Consider the following 26,624-nt stretch of genomic DNA (forward strand, 5'->3'; position numbering starts at 1 on the left):
AACGATAAAGCATGTATTCCCAAACAAGTGTTGGGGTAGGCTAGAGGTGTCAAACCATCTTAGACGATGTTAGACAAGCTTCAGTGCGACTCCAACTCTATCTCGTATATTATCATTCCGGACTCGATCCTTCCTCGTGTGGCCACACATTCATCTCACATTGCGCATCTCCACCACACCTAACTGTTGAACATGCCGCCTTTTAGTTGCCCAACACTCAGCGACATACAACATTGCGGGTAACTAAATAGGGGATTTTATTTTTTTGCCCCTATTTATTTGGGACTTCTACCATTTGCCCTTGTTTATTTCCTTATCTATTTTTTTGCCCTAATTTACTTTTGGCTTTGATCTTTTGCCCTTGCAGGATTATTCTGAATTGTTTTCTTCAGCTTTAATGATAAGGCTAGAAAACGCGTACTCAAATGCCTCCGTCTCCACCACCCTGCAGGCAAAGTTGTCAAAATCGTGATTCTAAATCGAATCGAAATCTCTATGGTAGGATCTCAAATCATAGAATCGTAGAAATGGCATTTGGAGGCAGAAAAACGAATTTTGCGCTATATAAAAGAAAGTTTTGGGAAAAGTTTATGGTTCAAGACTAATGGACACTTAAATGTAGAAGGATATTATGATGCCGATTGAGCTAGTTGCTTTGATGATAGAAGGTTAACATATGGTTTTTGTGTTTTTATTGGAGGAAACCTAGCTAGTATCTTGGAGGAGAAAAAAGTGGTAATCTCTCGACCACAGAAGCAGAACATAAAGCATTATCTGTGTGTGTTAGTGAGCTGCTATGGATGAAAGGTGTTTTGTCAGAGTTAAAAGTTTAAATAAAAAGACCATTGCAGTTTTGGTGTGATAAAAAGTCAGCAATCAACATTGCAAATAATCCAGGTCAACAAGTGAAATGACAAGTTTTTTACATAGCCATCATCGTTGATCAATTCCGTTAAAATTCCATCACTCTAATCTAATTCAACATGTAACATATGGCACAATATAACCATAAATCACCTCGGCAGGGTCACTCATTGTTGTCATCGACGCTTGCAGCTCCGCCTCCCGTCGCCACTCCTCCTTCTTCGCGCGGTGTTACGCATCAGTGATGATGCCCATGCAGAGGAGGAGGTCGTCGTCCTTGCGGCGGCGTTCGAGCTCGACATCGTTGACCCCCTTGGGACAGACCCCATCGTGGGCCTCCGGCGGAGACTTCCTCGTCGGTGGACTCCGCCTCTTGTCGTCCTTGCGGCAACATTAGACTGACGCATGGGGCCCACTTGGTCGTCCGCAAGGTTGACCGACCCTGATGCAAATCAAGACTCGTACTGCCACCAGCCGGCCATCTTTCCCCATTCCCTCCCCGCCGGCGCGGCGCCGCCGCCATGCTCCGACGACGCACCATCCTCACCCGCCTCCTCTCTTCTCCCTCCACCTCGCCCATAGCATCTCTCCACCGCCTCCTCTCCGCCGCGGCGCCCGCCGCTTCCCCAAACCCTAGCTTCGCCGTGGAGGACTACCTCGTCGGCACCTGCGGTCTCACCCGAGCCCAGGCGCTCAAGGCCTCCGCCAAGCTCTCCCACCTCAAGTCCCCCACCAATCCCGACGCCGTCCTCGCCTTCCTCGCCGGCCTCAGCCTCTCGAGCGCCGACGTGGCCTCCGCTGTCGCCAAGGACCCCAAGTTACTATGCGCGAACGTGGAGAAAACCCTGGCCCAACGCGGGGACGCACCGCAAAAGCGGACGGCCGCGGCGTCCGGAACGACGCAAACCCGGCCCAAATCTGGGCCGGGTTTGCGTGGCCGCGGATGGCACGCGGCGTCCTCGCGTGTCCGCTCTGTCCGCGTGGCTGGCCCACTCGTCGGTGCCCCGGTCCTATTAAATGTGGATCGGGGAAGGGGACTGTCCCTATCCAGTCCCCACTTTCCACTCCGGCCGCACGCGCGAGCTCGAAGCTTCCGCGCCGCCATGGCCCCGAAGCGCGAGTTCTCGCCATCCGCCAACGACCACGAGGCCGGCGGTAGCCGGCCAGTCGCGCCGGCGCCGTTCGCCATGGGGTCACCGGCGACGCCCAGACGCGACCGGATCTACGTCACCCTAGCGGTGGCGCAAATGTTCTGGGACGCCGGCGTCCCAATGCCGTGGGGGACGTGCACCTCCCCACGGCCGGCACCCGAGCCCGGATCGGGTTCCGGTGCCGCCCATCCCGGGCTCCGGCCGCGCCCGCTACGCCGAGATCCGGAGGCGCCGCGCTCAGCTGCCGGCGGACCTCCGACGAGGACCCCGCGTACGGCGACGCAAGTCCCAACTGGGACTTGTGGTTCGAGGTGGAGCACGATGCGCGCCGGCGCACGTGCTTCACATCCGCGACGGCGCGGCCTCGCGCGCAGCCGCGCACACCTGCTAGGCGGGCCGGCCGCGCGCCCGGCGGCCTCTACATCAACGAGCCCGCGCCCCAGCCCCGGCCACAGCCGCAGCCCCGGGAGGAGGAGGACGACCCGGAGCTGCGGGCGGCGCCGCGGCGTCCCGCGAGCGCCGCGACCTCGACGAGCCGGCCAAATGGCCGCACCTCGCCGAGACGCCGCGCACCTCCGCGCCGGAGGCGGCCGAGAAGGCCCGTGGAGGACGCCCGGGCGGAGGCGTGGGCCTTCCTCGAGCCGGCGCGCCGTCAGGAGGAGGCAACGCGTCAGGCGGCGCTCCGGGAGGAGAGGAGCGCCGGGCCGCGCGCCTGGCGGAGGAGGAGCGCCTGGCCACGTTCCGGCTACAGGCGGAGCTGCAGGCCGCAGCGGAGGAGCAGCTCCGGCAGGAGTCCGCGCGGAGGGCACGGCTGTCCGGGTGTCCGTTCGGCCACCCAAACGGCCCAAAACGGACGGCCCAGCGCGTCCGTTTGGGTGGCGCGGTTGAAGATGCCCTGACTGCATTATGGTAATTTTTTGTCATTTACTCCATCGGTGGACTCCGCCTCTTGGTTGGTGGAGTCCGCGCCGGGCCACTCGCAGCAGGCAACATTAGACTGACGCATGGGGCCCACTTGGTAGTCCGCAAGGTTGACCCTGATGCAAATCATCTTCCCAATCAAGACTCGTACTGCCACCAGCCGGCCATCGTTCCCCATTCCCTCCCAGCCGGCGCGGCGGCGCCGCCATGCTCCGACGACGCACCATCCTCCACCGCCTCCTCTCTTCCCCCACCACCTCGCCCATAGCATCTCTCCACCGCCTCCTCTCCGCCGCGGCGCCCGCCGTTTCCCCGAACCCTAGCTTCGCCGTGGAGGACTACCTCGTCGGAACCTGCGGCCTCACCCGAGCCCAGGCACTCAAGGCCTCCGCCAAGCTCTCCCACCTCAAGTCCCCCACCAATCCCGACGCCGTCCTCGCCTTCCTCGCCGGCCTCAGCCTCTCGAGCGCCGACGTGGCCTCCGCCGTCGCCAAGGACCCGCAGTTACTCTGCGCGAACGTGGAGAAAACCCTGGCCCCCGTCGTCGCCGGGCTCGCCGGCCACGGCCTCCCACAGGCTGAGATCGCGCGCTTCGTCTCGCTCGGCCGCTCCATCTCCCGCTGCAGGTCCATGGTCTCCAATCTACCCTACTACGTGTCGCTCTTCGCCTCCGTCGAGAACCTCTTCAGGTTTCTCAAGAAGAGCTCCGGTCTCCTGGGATGCAGCCTCGAGAAGGTGGTCAAGCCCAATGTCGTGTTCCTGCGGAAATGCGGGCTCAGTGATTGCGATATTTCCAAGCTGTTCCTCTCTACGCCACGGTTGCTCGCCGCCAACCCGGAGCACGTCCAGACGATGGTGGCGTCTGCCCAAGGTCTTGGTGTACCCCCTGGCTCTGCGATGTTCAAGCGCATGCTGCAGGCTGTCACATTGCAAAGCGAGGAGAAGATCGCCGCCAAACTGGAGTCCTTGAAGAACATGTTCAGGTGGTCGGATGCTCAAGTGCGCATTGCTGTTTGTAAGGCTCCAGGTGTGCTGACGAAATCTAAGGAGTCTCTGCAGAGCAGGTCAAAGTTCCTCATCTCTGATGTGGGGTTGGCACCGGCATACATTGCTCAGAGGTCTGTAATGCTCACTTACAGCCTGGAGGGACGGATCAGACCCCGGTACTACGTCCTTAGGTTTCTTAAGGAAAAAGGATTGCTACCTCGAGACCGAGACTACTATACTGCTCTCAGCATCTCTGAGAAGGTATTCATGGAGAAGTTCATATGCCCTCACAAGGAAGCTGCACCGAAACTCGCTCAAGACTATGCAGCAGCTTGCAGAGGGAAAATGCCGACTAGATTCAGATTTACATGAACCAAGAATGACCTATGGAAGCTGGTAACGAAGAATGGCACAACAAAGATTTTGCTCTGCGATGCAAGCTGTAATTCATGGTTCAATGTTCTTTGCCTGACAATGTGTCTGCTTTCTGCTATTGTATCTTTCTTACATACTTATTTCATCGTTGCTAACTGCTGATGAATTATGGTAGTGATACTTTCTTTCCTTGATCCTGGCATGTCCATGTCATATTATAGTCAGAAGAAAACATGGCATGCCTATGAGCTTCTTCATCCTCATGTTAAGTACATCTTGGAAGGAAAAATGTGTGAGGTCAGGCAATTCCTCGCTGCATTGAAAATCCTTTTTTCAGTTTAGATTTTGGTTTGTTGAAAGATTTTTTGTGTTTGCGCTAGCACATCATAAATTATTATTTCTCAGCTGTCCCTGCAATTGATAAAAGTGGCGTAGCTCGCCCCATCAATATTAAGAAATGAATTGAGAAACATGACCTATATCCTAGAGATACACTCAGCTATGTGAAGTTTCATAGTTCTATTTCACAAGGTGCCAACTAGCAAACATTTCGGGTTTGCCTGTGTTTGGCATAGTTATGTATTGACCATTGGGGAAGCACACCTGTAAATGATACCTTATAGTGTTTTTTTATGAAATGTCATATTAGTCATCTACTAGTAACCCAAATTTGCAGTGTGCAAAATTTTCACCCTGTTCACCAATTAAAGTGTCCAATCACAACTATATTTGAAGCAAATCTTCTAGTGCAAATTCTGTGGCTCGATCGGCATGTGAACATCTACATTCTTGGATACCATCAATATTTGTCTGCGTGAACTTTTGAATTTCTGTGTTAAGAACTAGATGTTTTAACAACGGGTCTTCTAAGCTATATTTTTTAATTATTGGTTCTTCACCATATCCATTTCTGGATCATGTTTTTATATGATAATTGAGGTAAACCTTGGAGAGCTCTGTGCATCTACAACTGCAGCCTCCACATGCCTAATTGTAGTATTGATTCTTCACTGAGCAACATGGATGCATGTTCAGTGATGTGGGAAGATCTGGCTGTTCATATCTGTACTGGGAGAGACAATCCACAGTGCTCAAAAGTAGAGGGCAATTCAACACACGTTTTCATTTCTTGAGTTGACATGGATTTTTCTTCTTCTCGTTTGAAGTAATACGTGGATAAATATGTTAAGTTGACACTGCAACTCGAGCTTGGAAACATCCAACTGCAGAAAATCGATGGTGTATGTAGCATTCATTTATACCTCATACTTTAAATGTGCACCAAAATAATAAGACATGGAGGCCATCCAATTGAATGTACTCCCTCCAATTCATATTAATTGACTTCAATATGGATGTATCTAGAACTAAAATGTGCCTACATACATTCACATTAGAGTCAATTAATATTAACCGGAGGGAGTAGTTGATAGTAGATCTCTGTAAATTATTTTATCTTGAAAATCTCCTTGTTGCATCTGTTGTTCCTATCAATTATGTTGTTTTTCTTTTTTACTCTTACCTATATATTCCCTCCGTTCAACAATATGTGGCGCAATCTCTCTCTACAAGAATCCAGTTCTCCACGAGCAAACAAAGCATATCGATCTCCGTTATCACATCATACGTGACTACGTCGAGAGAGGGAGCATCGTTGTGGAGTACATTAGCACTGCACGAAGGCCGACATACTAACGAAGCCATTGGGCCGTGTACGCTTCCAGGAGCTGCGAGGCAAGGTGGGCATCTTCGATGTCAAGTTTGATCGACAGGGTTGAGGGGGAGAATGTTGTGTTAAACCCTATCTCTCTCTCTCTCTTGCCTCTGCTGTTTATTTCCCTGGGTGTCCTTTTTTCGACACTTTTAGTTTCGTCAGGTTTAGCAGTAGTGAGCTGTTTGTTTCAGTTAGCGCTGGTTGTTGCGATTTGTGCGGCAGCCAGGAATTGGTCTAGAACGTTGAGCACGTTGCTCGGATCGTGGGATGGCGCGATCAGTCGTGGAGCACGTCGCTCGACCCTTTCCCTTTCGTATGAATAAAAGGAGAAACAGAAAACGCTGCAAGTGATTGAGCGCAGCACAAACCTCTCTTGTCTAGTGTTCATCCTCTCTAATCTCTCACGCGATCGAGCTAGGTTTTAGGGAGACAGGACCCGCAGTCATACTTGCTTTACAACTTGGTGATCAGGTATGTTTAAAATTAATTGAAGTTCTTTCTTTTGTTTGTAACAGTTCACTTGATCTAACTATGAGGTTTTTAGTTTCCTAATCAGTTTTCTTAATCCTTCATTTGACTGGTGGTGCAGTTCTACGTGGATACCGTGAAGAAAATGGCTCACTGCCACTTTATATCTGGGTCACCTTTGCGAACATTGTGCCTTCTCATTGCTGGTCAACCTGCAGATGTTTTTAATGTAGAAAACACAAACTATGATACGCAGGGTGCATCCCAACAGCCTATGCAGGTACTTACTTAGTTAATCATTTTCTTCACTTGCGAAATGCATTACTATTTTCAACAGTTAATGATTATTGTATAGGTTGCAATAGCAAAGAGTCGCCCTTGCCTTTTCTGTACAGGCCTTGTCTGCCTCATGGTACTACCTCCATCTCAAAGCTTAAGGCTTATATTTTTTTGGAAAAGTCAAAGCAAGTAAAGTTTGACCAAAATTTTAGAATAATCTATCAACAAATATGATGTTTTGTAGATAGCACATTAAAATATATTTCATTATCTATCTAATAATATTAATTTTGTATTTGACATGTTAATGACTTTTTATAAAAACTTAGTCAAATTTAACATAGTTTGACTTTCTGAAAGAAATATAGGCCTTAAACCTTGGGATTGAGGTAGTATTATGTAATATAATATACAACCTCCATTTCAGATATTTGCTCATTATCTTAGGAAGATCTAGTTTTACAATCTTTATTCATTGGGGAAATCAAGAGTGTAGTTATTGCAATATTGTCTCTCTACTCGTACTTAGTGCCGTAGAAGAGACTAACTAGTTGTATTGAGTCATTCTGTTGGATATGTATGGTTATTTGTCAATTATTTGTCTTAGAGCTGGTGCTTCGTTGGTTACTCCAGTGTAATTTATTGATTACTGCAGTGTCATGGGTTCTGAAAGTTGCTTAGGAATTGTTATCTTTTTACTAGCATTGCATGTGCCAGTTTGTCCAGTTTTTATCATTTCCTGATTTTCCGCCTAATTCGTAACTGAGTTCATGACTTCGTATTTCTGTGGGACAGCCTAGTCCTAATGCTATGTTGGATGACTGGGAAGAGAATTTGGCTATTATAACTGCAAATAGGACAAAAAATGATGACCTAGTCATTACCCATCTTGGAGATTGCCTTTGGAAAGAGATAAATGAGGTTTGTATGATACATATTTGCAAATATATTTGCTCTTAACCTTTTGTGATCAAGTATCTTACGGAGCTACTTGATACAGGTTGCAGCTGCTCATTCATGCTACTTAGTTGCTGAACTAAATATTGACCCGTACTCTGAAAGTGCTCGGTTATGTCTCATTGGTGCAGACCACTTGAAATGTCCTCGAACATTTGCCAGCCCTGAAGCCATTCAGGTCTCTTACAACTTTCTTATTACCTGCAAAATTCAAGCTTATTGCAAGTTTACTTCAAAACTTTCTAAACAACCATTATGTGGATACATAGGCAATCTTGCGTCGCCCATTACTTTTTTTTTCTGCCATTCACTGCTCCGGACTAATATTTTGGAAATGCAATTACAGAGGACAGAGGTTTATGAATATACAAAGGTTCTTGGCAATTCTCAGTATATCCTCCTGCCCTTTCAGCCATATAAGCTATACATAATTATAATAGTAGTTGATTCTGCTCTACCAGGAATCCTGTTCTGCATTGTAGCTGAGGTTTGCCTCTCATTTGTTAATAATTAACCCACTTGCTTTACTTTTGTTCTTTAGGGTGGGTACGGAACGAATCTAGCCCCTGCAAAACTAGTTGGAAAGCTATTCACCTCGCTTGATAAATCTATTTCCCGCATGATGGGCACACCGTCTGCGCCACTTCCACCAGTGCCACAGAGCACTGTTGGTGATAGGGAGATCTATCCAGCACCTGCAGCTGCAAAATTTGTGAACAGCCAATCAGTAATGACCATGTCAGCATTAGTTGCATCCCCTTCAGTGCATTCAATAAGTGAGATGGCAGAGAATAGCGGTGGCGCTAGCAGGAAGATCGCACACAACAGAAGTGTTTCTGAACCAGACTTCGGCAAAACACCGAAACAGGTATATATGTCCTCTATAGAGCAAGAGAGAGGTAGTAATGTTATTAGTGGACGTTTTGCGAGGAAGATCTTTTAATATTATCTTCTAACTTCGCATTGAATAGTTCTATTAGGGTGCGCGAACGGATAACACGCAGAGCAGTGCATCAGGATCGGGTAGTTCACGATTTGGTTGGATTGGCTCCACGCTGCAGAAGACAATGGGATTCGTTTCAAAATCACGCCAGGTACTTCTGGAGTTATGAAATCGGAGTATCTCCACTACTTTGTTCATTTTGTCTCACTCTTATAGTAATACTAATGCTAAGTTCGTATTATTTTCTGAAGGCAAAATTAGGGCAGCAGAACAAGTTTTACTATGACGAAAAGCTGAAGCGATGGGTAGAGGAAGGTGCTGAGATTCCTGCCAAGGAGCCTCCTCTCCCTCCACCTCCAACCAAATCCTCCTCATATCAGAATGGCATGCCAGACTATAACTTAAATGGCCCTGCTAGTGGAATCCATACTCCCAATGGAGTGGCAGAACGTAGATCTCCGAAACATTCAGATCATGGTTTGGGAATGCCACCAATTCCACCCAGCCAGAACCAGTTTTCTGCTCGTGGACGAATGGGTGTTCGGTCCAGGTATTTTAGTACTGACGACATTTGCTTTTGGTACTTTTTAGAATTTTGCTCTCAACAAGATAACTGAAGTATTTTGTTCATTTTTTATAGATATGTCGACACATTCAATAAGGCTGGTGCAACCGGAGCAGCCCAGTCTTACAACAAACCGGCTGCTGCATCTGTGACACCACCAACTGGTGCCAGGTTCTTCGTGCCCACTGCAGCCGCTGCTCCTTCCGAGCAGATGCCGAGCCAATCAGCAGAGACACGTGGTGAAACCTTCCACCAGGATGAGAGTTCATCCTCACCCCCAGCAGGAACATCATTTTCATCACCCCCACCAACAGCACAATTTTCAGCACCAATGTCATCTACCATTCAGCGGTATCCCAGCATGGACAACATTCCTAATCCAAACCAGGCACCCTGGATGTCCCCAGGAAGTAACAACAGCTCATTGACACCAAGATCGCGGGCAGCATCATGGAGTGGAACATACTCTGACCAATTTAGTGCTACGGCAGGCGCTAGATCACCTGAAGGACCGATGGTGCCTTCGCCGCTCATGCCTGGCAGACCCTTGCATAGTCGTTCCAACAGCAACTCGTCTGTGCAGTTCAATGGTTTGACAGAGGATCTTCATGAGGTTGAGCTCTGACAGCGACGGGTGATGTGACGGTCTGCATGATCGTCATGGCCGCCATGATTCAGTCCACACAACCTCGGTAAACCGCGGTTCTTCCAGCAAAACGCAAGTAAGTTAAAATGCGAAAGGAGCTGTTCACAGCGAATCAAGTGATTGCCAGCACAGAGATGGACATCTCCAATTTTGAATGGAACTCGGGGAAAACTGCTAAAACCGAGGTGTGCCAGACGCGTACTACACGTACAGTCTTGGTTTTTGAGTATTTGTAGCTATTTTTTTTCGATCAAGAAGCATAGCCCCAGCCACTGCATCCAAAGGATACACACAGCTTTTTCTTTTATTAAATTATTCGCAATGACTTACAAGGGAAATACAAAGATCAATCTCGAAGCTTCCTTCCTAGCGATAACTCGCTATACCTGGGACCATGAATAAGGTAATACTCCCTGACGGTACACCAACACATATCATCCAAAAAGCAAAACTCTGAGGGTGTGCCATTGCACACGTCGCAGAGTTCGCAACCGCCATCTATCTCGAACCCATCTCCAATTGAGATCAACGTATTACCGTGCTAGGCCTGCCGTCGATGTCACCATAACACCAAACAGCTCCACCATCTTGACCGCGTCCAGCAATCCTCGCCCGTCTTCGATACCCTGCAGCTCCACGCTGCTGAGAATCATCGACGACAAAGTAGTAGATGAACACCACTCCACAAAAAACCACCCCCATCCAGCCGCTGCTCCAACAACGATGCTCCAAGAGGTAACACGACGCAGGAAGCGTCGTCATCGTCCGATCCTGGCTGGATCTAAGGTCTCCCCCCAGAGCAGCACGAGTGCGTTCCTGCGGACCGCGACGATGATGCCTTCAAGAAGGAAGTGACGCTTAACGCCGCCATCACCCGCCAATCTTGACACGATTTTCACCGACAGCCGCGAGTTCCCAACTCGGCGAGAGCAAACGGAGAGGCTAGCAAAGATGATGTCGTCACAGGGAAACGGCGCCAAAAGCCGCCGCCATCATCCGCCAAGAACGAAGTCAAGGCTCGGTGTTCACCGGTGGCCCCTTCGCCGCTCGCTCGTCGTCGACTAGATCTTCATCGCGGGGGTAGAGGGATCTCGTGATCCTTCACCCTAGCAACCAACCGACCTCCTCCGGCGAAGACGAAGGCCGCCTCCACCGTCGAACCCAAGGCTGCTGCCCCGGGCGACCTCGTACCGCGGGAGAAGCCCAAGATCATCGCCCCTCACCGGCGAGAGGCGGAGGGAATGGCGCTGTGCGCCACCACCAGCCACCACCGGCGTGCCGCCGATGGGAGGCGGGGAGGCCGCAGAACGGGCTTTGGCCACCGTCCCCGTCCATCCATGCGGGAGGCGGGAGGGCCGCTCCATCCTCGTCAGACCACCACCGCCCCAGGAGGCGGGAGGGCCGCCGCCGCCGCGCGTGAGAAACTCCCTGGCCGCCGTCCCGCATGAGTATTTGTAGCTATATGTTGGTCATTATGCATGGTGGAAGAAGTGGATATTTAGAGGCAGTAAACCGAATTTTGGCTATATAAAAGAAAGTTTTGGGAAATGTATACGGTTTAAGGCTAATATATATTTAAATGTAGAAAGATATTGCGATACCCATTGGGCTAGTTGCCTTGATTATAGAAGGTTAACATCTGGTTTTTGTGTTTTTGTTGGAGAAACCTAGCTAGTATCTTGGAGGAGAAAAAAGTGGCAATCTCTCGATCTACCGCAGAAGCAGAATATAAAGCAGTGTCTGTTTGTGTTAGTGAGCTGCTATGGATGAAAGGTCTTTTGTCAGAGTTAAGAGTTAAGACTTCTAAGGAAAAAAACAATTAAAGTTTTGGTGTGATAAAAAGTTAGCAATCAACATTGCAAATAATCCAGGTCAACATGTGAAATGACAGGTTTTTCACGTAGCTATCACGTTGATCAATTTCGTCACTGGCACAATAATCCAGTTCAACATGTAACATATGGCACAATATAACCATAAATCACCTCGGCATGGTCACTCGTTGTTATCGGATCCGAGGTCAACAAACATCGCCGCTTGCAGCTCCACCTCCCGTCGCCACTCCTCCTTCTTCGCGTGGTGTTACGCGTCGGTGACGAGGCCCGTGCGGAGGAGGAGGTCGCCGTCCTTGCGGCGGCGCTCGAGGTCGGCGTCGTTGACCCCCTCGCGGAGACCTTCTTGTCGTTGGACTCCGCCTCTTGGTCGGTGGAGTCCGCGCCGGGCCAGTCACTATAGAGCAGGCAACATTAGCCTGACATGTGGGGCCCACTTGGTCGTCCGCAAGGTTGACCCTGATACAAATCATCTTCTTCCCGAATCAAGTCGGCCATCGTTCCCCATTCCCTCCCGGCCGCCGGCGCCGCCATGCTCCGACGAACCATCCTCACCCGGCTCCTCTCTTCTCCCTCCACCTCGCCCATAGCATCTCTCCACCGCCTCCTCTCCGCCGCGGCGCCCGCCGTTTCCCCAAACCCTAGCTTCGCCGTGGAGGACTACCTCGTCGGAACCTGCGGCCTCACCCGAGCCCAGGCACTCAAGGCCTCCGCCAAGCTCTCCCACCTCAAGTCCCCCACCAAACCCGACGCCGTCCTCGCCTTCCTCGCCGGCCTCAGCCTCTCGAGCGCCGACGTGGCCTCCGCCGTCGCCAAGGACCCGCAGTTACTCTGCGCGAACGTGGAGAAGACCCTGGCCCCCGTCGTCGCCGGGCTCGCCGGCCACGGCTTCCCACAGGCTGAGATCGCGCGCTTCTTCTCGCTCGGCCGCGCCATCTCCCGCTGCAGGTCCGTCGTCTCCAATCTGCCATACTACGTGTCACTCTTCGGCTCCGTCGAGAACCTCTTCAGGTTTCTCAAGAAGAGCTCCGGTCTCCTGGGATGCAGCCTCGAGAAGGTGGTCAAGCCCAATGTCGTGTTCCTGCGGAAATGCGGGCTCGGTGATTGCGATATTTCCAAGCTGTTCCTCTCTGCGCCGCGGTTGCTGGGCTCCAACCCGGAGCACGTCCAGGCGATGGTGGCGTCTGCCCAAGGTCTTGGTGTACCCCCTGGCTCTGCGATGTTCAGGCACATGCTGCATGCTGTCACATTGCTCAGCGAGGAGAAGATCGCCGCCAAACTGGAGTACCTGAAGAACATGTTCAGGTGGTCGGATGCTCAAGTGCGCATTGCTGTTTGTAAGGCCCCACTGGTGCTCACGAGATCTAAGGAGTCTCTGCAGAGCAGGTCAAAGTTCCTCATCTCTGATGCGGGGTTGGCACCGGCATACATTGCTCAGCGCTCTGTAATGCTCAATTACAGCCTGGAGGGACGGATCAGACCCCGGTACTACGTCCTTAAGTTTCTTAAGGAAAAAGGATTGGTACCTCGAGACCGAGACTACTATAATGTTCTCAGCATCTCCGAGAAGGTATTCATGGAGAAGTTCATATGCCCTCACAAGGAAGCTGCACCGAAACTCGCTCAAGACTATGCAGCAGCTTGCAGAGGGAAAATGCCGACTAGATTCAGATTTACATGAACCAAGAATGACCTATGGAAGCTGGTAACGAAGAATGGCACAACAAAGATTTTGCTCTGCGATGCAAGCTGTAATTCATGGTTCAATGTTCTATGCCTGACAATGTGTCTGCTTTCTGCTATTGTATCTTTCTTACATACTTATTTCATCGTTGCTAACTGCTGATGAATTATGGTAGTGATAATTTCATTCCTTGATCCTGGTATGTCCACATCATCTTGTTGTATAGAAGAAAGCGTGGCATGGCTATGAGCTTGTTCATCCTTGTGTTAAGTACATGTTGGAAGGGAAAATGTGTGGGGGTCAGGCAATTCCTCGCTGCATTGAAAATCCTTTTTCAGTTTAGATTGTGGTTTGTTGCAACATTTTTTGTGTTTGCGCTAGCACATCATAAATTATTATTTCTCAGCTGTCCCTGCAATTGATAAAAGTGGCGTAGCTCTCCCCATCAATATTAAGAAATCAATTGAGAAACATGGCCTATAACCTAGAAATATACTCATCTATGTGAAGTTTCATAGTTCTATTTCACAAGCTGCCAACTAGCAAACATTTCGGGTCAGATGCCTGTGTTTGGCATAGTTTTGTATTGACTATTGGGGAAGCACACCTGTAAGTGACACCTTATAGTGTTTTTTTTATGAAATGTCATATTAGTCATCTACTAGTAACCCAAATTTGCAGTGTGTAAAATTTCCACCCTGTTCACCAATTAAAGTGTCCAATCACAACTATGTTTGAAGCAAATCTTCTAGTGCAAAATTCTGCGGCTCGATCGGCATGTGAACATCTACATTCTTGGATACCATCAATATTTGTCTGCATGAACTTTTCAATTTCTGTGTTAAGAACTAGATGTTTTAACAGCGGGTCTTCTAAGCTATATTTTTTAATTATAGGTTCTTCTCCATATCCATTTCTGGCTCATGTTTTTATATGATAATTGAGATAAACCTTGGAGAGCTCTGTGCATCTACAACTGCAGCCTCCACATGCCTAATTGTAGTATTGATTCTTCACTGAGCAACATGGATGCATGTTCAGTCATGTGGGAAGATCTGGCTGTTCATATCTGTACTGGGAGAGGCAGTCTACATTGCTCAAAAGTAGAGGGCAATTCAACACACGTTTTCATTTCTTGAGTTGACATGGGTTTTTCTTCTTCTCCTTTTAAGTAATATGTGGATAAATATGTTAAGTTGATACTGCAACCCGAGCCTGGTAACATCCAACTACAGAAAATCGATGGTGTATGTAGCATTCATTTGTACCTCATACTTTAAATGTGCACCAAAATAATAACACATGGAGGCCATCCAATTGAATGTAGTTAATAGTAGATCTCTGTAAATTATTTTATCTTGAAAATCTCCTTGTTGCATCTGCTGTTCCACTCAATTATGTTGTTTTTCTTTTTACTCTTACCTATATATTCCCTCCATTCAACAATATGTGGCGCAGACTTATCTAGATTTGTATGTATCTATCACTAAAATCTCCTTGTTGCATCTGCTGTTCCTATTAATGATTTTATTTCTTTATACTCTTTCCTATATACTCCGTATTGACTCTTTCTTCAAACAATTAAAATTCAAACGAAACTGCAAGGTGGTTACTAAGAAAAAACTGCAAGGCTTTCCTATATAAATTTTCTGCAGGGCAAGTAGACAGTGAGCTCCTTCTCTGCTTATTGAAATTTTGATTTTTTAACATGGTGGCATACTGTTGCAATACTTAACTGAACCTGGGTATTACTAATATATTTAGGATTCGTAGGATGTTGATCTCCTGAATATTACTTCTATAGATTTCCTGCCTTGCCTCTGTGTCTTGTAGCTCAAATAGAAGCTAAATTAAACAAGTGAATATACTGTGCATAGCGTGTACTCCTTTGGAGTAGTTTCTTCCACTACATCTCTTGGAGGGGCTCTCTTGGACTGATTTGCTGCTGTAACAAATCGATTTTGCTAGTCCAGTTGATGATGCCCTGGCCAGAAGCTTCCTTGAGTAAGAAGCTGTGGCAACCAGAACAAATAACAGGTTTTATGAACTAGCAGCAAGTCTGGCTCTTTCAGTTAATCCATATACTTCCTCTTTCTCAAGACATCTGGATCTTTCAGACTTGAACTCTTGTGAACTCAGAATCTTTCAGACTTACTTTGGAACCTGCAGCAGCAGGGTCGCTTGGAAGCTAGGGTACAGTACTCTGCTGTTGGACTGATCAGATAGACTTCCTTCCAACATATTCGAAGTTTATTCAGAGCAACAGCTCGTACTGTTTCTCGTTTTTATCTGCTAAGTTGGTAGCAATGTGTGATTCAGCAGGCATGATAGATGTTTCTTTTCTTTCAATAAAGCGATAAGTTGTAACTACAAGATCTGAAAGTTCAGGATCCTGTTCATGCATTTTCTGCAATTTACTAATAGTGGAAATACCAAATCGTATGAACCCCTAGCTTTATTCATTCACGCACGCCCACTAAGGACTAGGGAGGATTGCAGAGGCTGGGTGTAATTGGTATCTTTTGATATTAACATATTTCCTTTATAGAAAAAACTAGGGACTAGGGAGGATATGTCCATAGTGATGAACCCTTAGCTTATTCATTATACCTAGGCTTGTGATGCACCCGATCTTAGTTGGCATATCTAGATATTCTGATTTTAAATAATTCAAAAACATTCTTTAAATTTTGAAATTCAGAACAGCGCTTCAGAAATAGAAAGTGATAACTGACAGTGGACTGAATCGTAACCAAATTTAAATTAGCTGCTATTTTCTGAGATATTTTTTTAACCTCTCAAGCAGTATTTAAATTTTTGTTTGAAATACATAAAGTGGTAGAGAAATGATGAGTGTGCATGATATATTTCTTTCATTCTTTTTCTGCAGCTTTGGAAAAAAAATGAAATCAGCGTGCATTAGGTATTTAGATTCACACTTGAATTAAGAAAAAAAATTGAGATGTGAATTAAGAAACTTGATTGGGAATAAATTAAGATAATTTCAGTTAAAAGCCTAAATACCTCTTAAAATCAAGGCTCCGTCGTTTTAAACTTGGACCAAAGGTTATTTGTTTGGCAATCTCATCCTCTTACCAATAGTAAGCGGTACCGTAGAACTTCTAAGAATTATGACTATCCGCGACTTGAGAAAAAGTTTAGCTAAACGCTCCACATCGTAGTCCGATGGGAAGCAAATCATCGGAGCAATCGGTTACCGTAAATTTCTATTCCATCGCACCACCCGTATTCAGCTTTGAATCTCACTGAAAAATGGGCCCATTAACCCCCGCCTTATCCACCTCAAACCGTAGAATTAGCATCAGGTTGCATCGTGCTCCTCCCAAATCGACATGATGCTCGTCGCCTCGGGTCTCCCTACCGCGCCGCCACTCCTCTCCCCATCGTGCCTCCACCTCACCTGGCCAAGACTAGCGTCTCCAGCTAGATCGAGTCCTGCACCGGAACGCATGTTGTTGCGCGGCGGTGAATCTTCGTTATCCTTTTTGAGCAGTTGCGAAAAAATATGAAAAAGTATAACACATGCATACTCACCATTTCTCTACCATGTTACATGTTTATTGTTTAAATTAAAATTCAAAATGATACTTGAGAAATGGAAAATAGAAAACTATCTCTACAAGTAGCCGCTAATTTAAACTGGGGTCACGGTTCTGTCCATTATCACCAACGATACTGAAATCACCTTTTTTTTTGTTTCTCAAGTTATGTATTGAACTTCAAATTTTATAGAATGTTTTGTATTTTAGAAAAAATATGTATCAAAATACGTCATCGAATGATCCCTGGTTACAACTCGAATATTTCATCCTTCTGGATTTCCTCTTCATCGAAAAAAAAAGGGGATCAATCATGCCTACTGTTGCTACCAATTTGTAGCAGATAAATACAAAAAGATATTCCCACAAAATTAACACTGCCACATTAGTTCTGTGATAGACAGCTTGCAGTTAAACCTCGCCCACAAGGCTAAACAATTAGTACAGCATAACCTATTAACCTTGCTTCGAAGTTCGAACTGACCCAGTTTAAGTTGAAAGATTCAGAGTTCCTTCACTTGTGTGAGCAAAGAAGTGGCACCAATTGATCATTCCTATACATACATAGATACAAAGAAACTTCAGGCCAGGACACCAATCTGTTGCAGCAGGCCAGCAGCATAGCAGTCCAAGAGATGTACTGGAAGAAACTATATCTCGTCAGTCCAACGCCAGAGAAGTGCAACCTTCCTTCCAGCTGCTTCTACCCAGCTGCAGGTACCTGGCTGTTTTTCAAATACGCAGATCATGGTTGATTGGTTATATCCCGCAACCAGCGCAATTTATCGGGTGCTTCAGCTCCTGATCGTCAAGCACCTCTCAAGTACTACTGTACTATATCTTATTTCATGTTGACAACTCGATGAAAATCATATGCATGGATCAAGAGTCACAGTAGAATATGTTTAGCAGACTATGGGAAGTAACAATGGAAAACACAAACTATCACAGGATTTTAACAGCCATGTCTTCCAGAAGAAGGGTCGTAACAGGCAACCACACTCTTCGTCAAAATAGTGACAATCAAGAGCGATAGACGAACACTCCAGTCTGTATATGAATCACATATAGATGAGAGGAAATACTCAGACACATGGAGAAAACAGGGCAACATCAATGCCTCACACATGGTAATGGTTAGGCCCAATTCTGGAAAAGGTTAAACTGATCCATTGCTTCTAGTGTTCAAATTTGGTAATCTTTCAGAAATTTATTTAGTATAATTCTATACAATAACAGCTTATTTAGCTATCATTTGGTACGACCAATGCCAAATGATTTATTTAGTCCCTGCTCAAGTTCATGTGCCTTTCTGTGATCATAACTCATAAGTCAAAACAAACTGTATATTCAAAATACAGTGTCAAAGTAGGACGATCCTTTGGTTCCTAAATATATGAATGAACAGACAGGTTCAGCCAAATATTCTCACAGTATGTCACCATGTCAAGAAATCAAACTTTCAGCCAGGGGAAAAGGAGCTCACCAAATACTTACTGCAGAAAATTCACATATATTTTTCTTAGGAACAAGTTAAAGTTTTGAATTTCCATTGTTTGAAGAAAGATTCAACATATAGGAAAGAGAAATATGAGAAATAACATCATCAATAAGAACAGCAGATGCAATCAGGAGAATAAAAAAAAAGGACATACCCAGTGCTGAGAGCTCTCGCACTGTGCGGGGTCTGGGGAAGGTGTTAGTGGCAAACCTTACCCTCACGAAGTGCAATGTGAGGAGACCGCGACTCGAACCTGGGACCTCTCGGTCACAGGCGGTGAGGCTCTACCGCTGCACCAGGCCATGAGAATGTCAAGACAAAATAATTTACATGATCTACTATCAACTAATTCAATTAGATGGACTGCATGTGTTTATCTTGGTGCACGTTTAAAGTATACTCTCTGCTTATAAACTGAGCAACTGTAATAAAGTGTAGAGATTACCTGCTAAATATTTCCATTTATACGATCAATTTCTTCATGAACTTTGCAATATCAGGGATCTATACGTTCGTGGACAGCCTATTGTTTATAATGCTCAGCCTGGATCTTTTCTCCAGGATAACATGTATCTTCCTGGGCCACATGTGAGACAGCTCACCATGGTTTTACACATTCTGTGATATTATTAGTTTTTTCCTTTTCCACTTGAGTCGAATTGCCTGGGAGCTGACATGCCTGCTACTATATCGCCTATCATCAACTGCTGCTTCAAAATCAGGTAGTTATTGCTAATATATATCCTTCTACTTTTGAAGAAGTAAATAAGTACAACACATGAGATGAGAAAAGGCAACTTTGTATTAGTAGAAACACCATGAATTTTTTGTAGTTGGATGTTTCCAGGCTTGGGTTGCAGTTTCAACTTAACATACACTAGTAGAAAATCTCTCATGCGTACCGGTTCCAGAGGGGCATTCGTACCGGTTTTGCAACCGGTACAAATTATTCGGCACTAAAGCCCCCCCCCCCTTTCGTACCGGTTGCTTACGAACCGGTATAAAACGGGCCTCCACGTGGGCCACCAGGAGAGCTCAGGGCTAAGGATCTTTGGTACCGGTTGGTAATACGAACCGGTACCAAAGGTTCCCCCCGCGGCAGGGAATTTGCCCAAATCTCTGCCGCGGCAGAGAATTGGCTTTTTAGGGTTTTGGAGAGGTTTAGGGATATCGGTTTGATTCATATCGCGTCGATGCACCAGAAACGCGTTTGGGTTTAGGTAGTACATGAAGATCAAGATGATGCATAGCAAGTTGGTGCATATAATATAACACACATGTTATTGCATGAGATCGCAAATTAAGTAGCACTATGCATGAAGATCGATCTTCATGCATAGTGGTGCTCTCCGAGGCGTACTCTATATATGTCTATTACATGTAGCATAGTGGTACTCTTCGAGTCAACTATATATGTAACATGTACATCTTCATTCATAGTGGTGCTCGCGAGTTGTGGTATGACGTCCCGAAGGAAAAATCCCGCCAATTCCTCGCCTATTGCTATGAAGCGGTCATCGATTGAGAGCTTGTTCCGCTTTCTTGCCAACTATAAAAGAATAAGATACAAATGAATACATGAAACAACTATTACTGAAACTCAGCACAACTTATGATAACAAAACAAATTTGTGAAGATTGTTTTTGTACCTCTTTATTTCTTTCATTATTCGTTCTCTCGTTGACAATTCTGCGGATGTACTCGGAAACGAAGAATCCACAGAGATCGGTCCCCGGAGGTTGTTGCGGGCATTTCTTTACAAGAATATAATTCAATCAAACAATAGTCAAGTATGATAATTAAAAGGTGTGTGGACCTAGGTAGTACTACTTACTTTCGCACGCCATCGCAGCTTCGGTGTCCATTCACGGGACGTATCTTCCTTGATGAAAGTTTGCCATACGCTGCTCGACAAAAGAAAATGCATAAAAGAGTCATACGCTGCTCGACAAAATTAACGAAACAAACCGATAAGAATTAAAATTACCTTCCGAGCATTAAAAAACAAGACAAGTATAGATCCTTTTTTTTGCTTAGTGAGTCCAAGACTTCAACTTCTCCGATTTCCAAATTGATGACGAGAAGAATAAAGTGAAACCTACGCACGTTTCAATATGTAGTGTCATATATATAAGTCATTAGTTAAAATTTTGACATACGGTGAGCAAAATATAATGTGTTATAAGACGAGTAAGACTCACTCGAAGTTGTAAGGCCAAAGTATTAGCTTTTTGTCACGTTGTCGCTTCAAAAACCTTAGCAAAGTCTGCGGTGTATCCTTGTTATAGAGGGGATTCTCTATGGTTTTAACATGCATTGTGTTCGGGTCAATGAACCCAATGTCTGTGATATCGTCCCTTTTGCATTCGAGCATCTTCGATCTGCATAATATAGCGCACAAAAGATTATAATCTGCGAGACAATGAACGACTTCTCAAATTAAATAAATAAATCACTTACGGACAATAGCAACCGATGATTGATTTGTCGAGGGCCCGGAGATTGTATAACTGAAAGAGTTCGGCGAAGTCAACGTTCACACTGTACTCCTGGAAGTAGTGCTCTTCCCTAACTCGCACCATGATAGTCTCGATCCCTTCCTTTGAGGCCTTAAGGTACCACGAATGCAAGTTACGCATACTTGTTGGTACCTTCCTGACATTCTCGACCAAATCTTTCCCTTGAACAAACTGATATGCTCGTTCAGCTAAGGCGTAATCAGTTGCGTCTTGTCGAGAACTTTGAACGGTCTTCCCGTCAAACACCTTGAGAGGGGCGACCGATTGAACGGGTTGTTGTCCGAGCTGGTAGACACTCGTGTATCCCTTTTATCTCCACGATACCCGATTGAACGGGTTTTGTCGCCTCGATCATCTTGTCATACGACCTTTCAATAGAACGCACATAGTCGGATGGCGGCGATGGTACAGGGTCATATAGATTGTCAACGGTACGCACAACTTTCTCCCGATCTAGTGTCTTCTCGAAAGGTATCTACGGCACTTTCGGTGCAAAAAATTTCTTCACCTCGGCCCGAACGGCCTCCGCGTTTTCCTCCGGAGTTTTTTCCCAAGGTAACTTCTCGGTAGGCGGCGGTTGTTTCTCCTTTCTAGCTTTCTTCCTAGGCGGCGTACCGTTCCGCTTAACGGACGCTGTCTTACGCGGAGGATCTCGAGATGGTGGACTCACGCTGGGGTCCCTCTCGGGTAGGTGTGGACTTGGCTGCTCACCGGGACTGCCACCGGGAGGAGTCGATGGCATTTGCTGCTCATGTGTAGGAGTCGGTGGCCTTTGCAAAAGGACGACGTACTTCTTCGGCCATAGGGCGAAACCGTGCTTGACATCGGCCGGTGTCCTCTCATCTTCACCTCTAGGAATATCAAGCTCCACTTTTTCAAAACCCGAAACAACTTCATCCACCCCGACACGAACACAACCAGGTGGAATGGGCATATGATGGTGCATTGCTCCATCTTCACTTGGGTACACATAGCCGACCGCCACCTTAACGGACGCGGTCCCGATTAACATATGTAGCTCGCAATCTGTCTTCTCCGTGACATAATCCACGGGGTAGCTTCCTCCACATCCGTCAAGATGCGAGGAACCGACACCGCTTCTTCGCCGAGATGGGGCAGCATCGGCTTGTGGATCCTGTAGAAACGGCGGCTGATCGGGTGCCCTCTCGATTTCTCTCAAGAGCCTCCACCCTAGATAACAACTCCGTTACAATGTCGGCGTCCTTCTTCTTCTTTCGCGAACGGCTTCTATAAGTGTCGGCGCTGTCCGGCCACGCTTCCTTCATGGTGAGACACAGGCGAGCTCGTACCCGTCCAACATGTTCGGGGTTCCCCGGAGCGAGTGTCAGCTCGTCATTCTCTCGATCGGGAATGTACTCTCCCTTTCGACCTTGTCAATTGCATCTACAAGCTTCGGTACAATTGCCTCAATTTTTTCCTTCCATTTTCCCTTCGCAACGATCAACCCCTGTCTTTGGGTCCAACCCTGCCCCATGAGCGAACAACCATAACTTGGACCGTTCGGGCCAGTCCCATGTCCGTGGAGTGATTCCATGATCCATCGAGTTTATTCTCAAACGCTGTCCACTTCGGAATGGCACTCTTGTAGCCACTCGACCCCAAATGATGCGGAAGTTTCTTCTTTGCAGCATTTTCGGTATTTTTCTTCGATCGGGACACAAAAGTAGACGATTGCTTATACTCCTTAAATGCGGCCCGGTGATCTTTTATCTTCACTAGATTATCATCGAATACTGGATCTTCATTCTTATATTTGTCCCATAAATTTTTCTTGAAGGTCCGGAATTGTATGGCCATCTTCTTCCATGTCCATTCCTTGACTTTATTCTTCGGCCTTCCGTCATGTCTTCCGGTAGGCTGAACTTTGTCATGAGCGTGTCCCAAAGAAATTTTTTCATCGCGTCGTTGACATAACTAGCACCACTCTCCGGGTTCTTCGGCTTATGCCACTCTTGAATGCTGATCGGTACATGGTCCCTAACAATAACTCCGGATTGACTTGTAAATTTGCGGCAAAACTCCTTGGGCTCCACTCGGTTCACCATTATCCTTGAATGCCGTGAGGGCTAACCTGCCCTCGCACTTTAGCACCCGCGTCGGGCCTCGTTTTGATCTAACGGACTTGCTCGATGATCCGGAAGGCTAAAAGAAAAAATTATTCGTTAATAAGTGCAATACAAATAAATGAATGCATCTAGGGATGAACATATAGACTAATTGATACATAGATATACACCTCGCCGGAGTTTGTGATGGACACTTCGTTGTCTCTTCTAACTTGTTCAGACTCAAGTCCCTCGCCAAAATCATTCAGAAAGTCTTGGTAATCGTTGTCATCTCCATCGTCGGGTTCCGGACCACGGGCACTTTCATAGATCAATTGCTGCACCGCTTCTTCCCCCTCCTCATCTCGGACGAAGGTGCCGTCCTCCATACCTCAATGTCACTGCAAAATTAAGAAAGCACTTATAACCAGAGACAAATATCCCTGCAACTATAACCAGCACTTATAACCGGAGACAAATATCATATATTTGCAACGGAAGCAACAATTGTTTTAAATGAACAATTCCCATCTCAAATTACATAACCGAGAGAATGAATTTAAAATAAAAAAAAGTCATACTTGCCTAGTGTCCAGAGAATGATACACCGACAATATACAACATCATCTATGCATACTACTAACTACTGCTAACTAAATGTATGAATGCATTACTTGTTTCAAGAACACAAAGCAAATGTATGAATGCATATTTATTTAACATATTTATTGTGATCTTTTCTAAAGCGACATGAAATCAATCGTAGCCAGAGAACTATAGTTAAATGAACCAAGAATTTGCTACTGCATTTCATCATTTCATTTGCTAACTTGCTAAAGAATTTGCTATTACTAAAGAATTTGCTATTACTAAAAAATGCTCAAAATGGCATTTCTTTTGTTGTTTCTAAATGGACAGGGCGGGGCTCGTCGGCGCGGACGGCCCCATGCTGTTGTGGCGGACATGGTCGGCAGGGCGCTGTCCCTCCTCGCTGGGCATCTCCTGGACCAGCAGCCGGAGGGGAACGCCGAGGCCAAGCTGCCAAGGCTACGGCACCTCTGCAAAATTTCGACACCGCGCCGCAATAATCAACTCGAGCCGCATTGCGCTGACGCCGTGGTGTGATTGATCTGCAGGCGACGCCGACGGCGAGCGGTTCTTCTTCCACCTGCCGGCGACGCGGTGGCGGCGGAAGGGCGGCGGGTCAAGCAGGGCGGGCGGCGCCGGCGGCGTGTGGAGGGCGTCCGGCAAGGAGACCCTGGTGCTCGCGCCCCGCTGCGGCCGGCCCGTCGGCGCCAGGCGCACGCTCGTCTTCTGCGCCGACCTCACACGTATTTCGTCGAACACCCTGCGGGCGTGCGTGGGGGGAGGCCGGCGGCGACCGTGGCGCGGCAGCCGACGCGCGCGCGGGCTCCTCCCGGCGAGGCGCGTGAAGGGCAGGGAGGCGACGCGAGGGAGGCGAGGGAGGGAGAGGAGGGGGTGCTCACCTCGGTGGCGACGGCGGCGGGGAGAGGTGGAGCGGCGCGGGCGACGCGGCGACGACGGCGGCGGCTTCAGTGAGGGCGACGGCGGCGGCTACGGCGAGGGAGACGGCGACGGCGATGGCGATGGCGGCCGCTACGGCGATGACGGAGTCGGCGTCGGCGACGGGGATCGAGCTCTGCGAGGTCTGGCGCGCGGAAGAAGAAGAATTGGGGAAATTTTGCCCGCGCCAAGTCCTAAACTAGGGGGAAACCCCTTTGGTACCGGTTGGTACCACCAACCGGTACGAAAGGTCTTTCGTACCGGTTGGTGGTACCAACCGGTACCAAAGGTTTTTTTTTGTTTTTCTTTTGCTGTTTCTTTTGTTTTTGTTTTTCTTTTCTTTTTCTTTTCTTTTCTGTTTCTTTTGCTGTTTCTGTTTCTTTTCTTTTTATTTTCTGTTTCTTTTCTTTTTATTTTCTGTTTCTTTTCTTTTTATTTTCTGTTTCTTTTCTATTCTGTTTCTTTTCTATTGCTTTTCTATTTCTTTTTTCTATTGCTTTTCTTTTTTTTTCTGTTTCTTTTCTATTCCTGTTTCTTTTTCTTTATTTTCTATTTATTTTTTCTATTTATTTTTTCTATTTATTTTTTCTATTACTTTTCTTTTTCCTTTCTTTTCTATTTCTTTTCTTTTCTATTTCTTTTCTCTATTCTATTTCTTTTCTTTACTCTCGCCACGACGCCGTCCGCACAGGAAACTTTCCCGCCCCGACGTCGCGCGGGAAACTTTCCCGCCACGACGCCGCGCGGGAAACTTTCCCGCCCCGACGTCGCGCGGGAAACTTTCCCGCCACGACGCCGCGCGGGAAACTTTCCCGCCACGACGCCGCGCGTGGGAGCAAAAAGGCGGAAAAGAAAGGGCGGGAATGAAATTTTATTACGATTGAACTCGAATTAAAAGTACATAGCTTAAGTGAAAATTAAAGATACATGGCCAAATTCTACTGTTGGAGTCATTCAGTCATACTCGTGCCTAGCCCTGTAGTAGTCGCCACGCGTAGTCGTCGTAGTCGCCGTCATCATCGTCGGCGGCATCGGGGTCGCGGTACTCGAACGTCGGCGGGTGAGCACGCGTGGGCTGGGACCGAGGGTAGCGCAGGCGGGGGCCACGATAGGCCATGACGCCCGGAGAGTCCGGCCGCGCCACCACGGCTCGACGGCCGGCCTCGTTGAAGTTCGGAGGAGGCGGGCCGCCCTCCTCGTGCCTGGCAAGCGCCCTCTCACGCCGATTGATGAAGAAGCTTTCCCAAGTCGGGCTGTAGTCGGGATGCCACCGGGGATTCCTCCGCTGCTCTGGCGTGAGCTCGAAGTAGTAGTGGTTCGTGATGGCCATCTCGCGCGCCACACCTAGAGGGACTCGGAGGGACCGGTACGCCTCCGACGCTTAGCAACCAGCCGGTCGGGACGCGGTAGCCCGGCGGGCAGGGGTAGTTCGAGGCGCAAAGCGCATCCGCCTCCCGGGGGTTAGAGATGCGATGGAAGCCATGGGAGAGAATGATGAGGTTTGCGAGATATGAGTCTAGATGTGATATGTAAATGGTGGCCAAGCCTACATATATATAGTGAAAAAATGGCGGGAAGACAGAGGCGGGATCCGGTGGAAAGCGCGTGAAGAAAATAGGCGGGAAGACAGGATCGAGGCAAACCTTTAGTACCGGTTGGTGGGTGCAACCGGTACTAAAGCTGTCGACGAGGATAAGGACGCGTGGGTAACCTTTAGTACCGGTTGGTGGGTGCAACCGGTACTAAAGCTGTCGGCGGGATAAGGACACCCTGCTCGATGAGATAAAGTATGTAGCGCACGACGCCCTGTCGGTGGGATAAGGACGCGTGGGTAACCTTTAGTACCGGTTGGTGTCTGCAACCGGTACTAAAGCTGTCGGCAGGATAAGGACGCTCTGCCTATAAAAGGAGCATCGATAGACCATGGGAAGCAGCTCAACAAGCCAACATGGATGGAGAGTTTCATCACCATGGATGGAAGAAAGGGTTGGGAAATCTCCCGTGGCGGAACTTGTCGAAGATGCCCTTGGTGCACACGCCCTATGGCATCTTCGGAAGTTCCGCCTC

The 26,624-nt window shown here is 47.4% G+C and overlaps 4 protein-coding genes across 5 annotated transcripts; all 4 read left to right on the forward strand.

Moving 5' to 3' along the window:
- Nucleotides 1-1,354: 1,354 nt before the first annotated feature.
- Nucleotides 1,355-3,050, forward strand: LOC124689481. The gene is made up of 2 exons (XM_047223005.1): nucleotides 1,355-1,681; nucleotides 3,038-3,050. The coding sequence occupies exons 1-2, from the start codon at nucleotides 1,386-1,388 to the stop codon at nucleotides 3,048-3,050; spliced, it is 309 nt and encodes a 102-aa protein (XP_047078961.1). The 5' UTR covers nucleotides 1,355-1,385.
- A 49-nt stretch (nucleotides 3,051-3,099) lies between these two features.
- On the forward strand, nucleotides 3,100-4,695 carry LOC124691551. Its single transcript, XM_047224841.1, has one exon. It carries the CDS (start codon nucleotides 3,144-3,146, stop codon nucleotides 4,293-4,295), a length of 1,152 nt encoding a protein of 383 aa, XP_047080797.1. The 5' UTR covers nucleotides 3,100-3,143; the 3' UTR covers nucleotides 4,296-4,695.
- Nucleotides 4,696-4,802: 107 nt separating this feature from the next.
- Nucleotides 4,803-10,232, forward strand: LOC124691550 (protein transport protein SEC16A homolog). Of its 2 annotated transcripts, XM_047224839.1 has the most exons (9): nucleotides 4,803-6,483; nucleotides 6,602-6,760; nucleotides 6,836-6,892; nucleotides 7,555-7,680; nucleotides 7,760-7,894; nucleotides 8,258-8,584; nucleotides 8,697-8,810; nucleotides 8,911-9,209; nucleotides 9,300-10,232. In XM_047224839.1, the coding sequence occupies exons 2-9, from the start codon at nucleotides 6,626-6,628 to the stop codon at nucleotides 9,847-9,849; spliced, it is 1,743 nt and encodes a 580-aa protein (XP_047080795.1). In that variant the 5' UTR covers nucleotides 4,803-6,483; nucleotides 6,602-6,625; the 3' UTR covers nucleotides 9,850-10,232. The 2 variants fall into 2 exon arrangements, with proteins under 2 accessions (XP_047080795.1, XP_047080796.1); XM_047224840.1 differs by lacking the exon at nucleotides 6,836-6,892 and having other exon boundaries at nucleotides 4,803-6,760.
- A 1,936-nt stretch (nucleotides 10,233-12,168) lies between these two features.
- On the forward strand, nucleotides 12,169-13,728 carry LOC124686219. Its single transcript, XM_047220208.1, has one exon. It carries the CDS (start codon nucleotides 12,235-12,237, stop codon nucleotides 13,381-13,383), a length of 1,149 nt encoding a protein of 382 aa, XP_047076164.1. The 5' UTR covers nucleotides 12,169-12,234; the 3' UTR covers nucleotides 13,384-13,728.
- The last annotated feature ends 12,896 nt before the right edge of the window (nucleotides 13,729-26,624 follow it).

The sequence above is a fragment of the Lolium rigidum genome, chromosome 2 (genome assembly GCF_022539505.1).
Source record: "Lolium rigidum isolate FL_2022 chromosome 2, APGP_CSIRO_Lrig_0.1, whole genome shotgun sequence".
NCBI classification, from domain to species: domain Eukaryota; kingdom Viridiplantae; phylum Streptophyta; class Magnoliopsida; order Poales; family Poaceae; genus Lolium; species Lolium rigidum.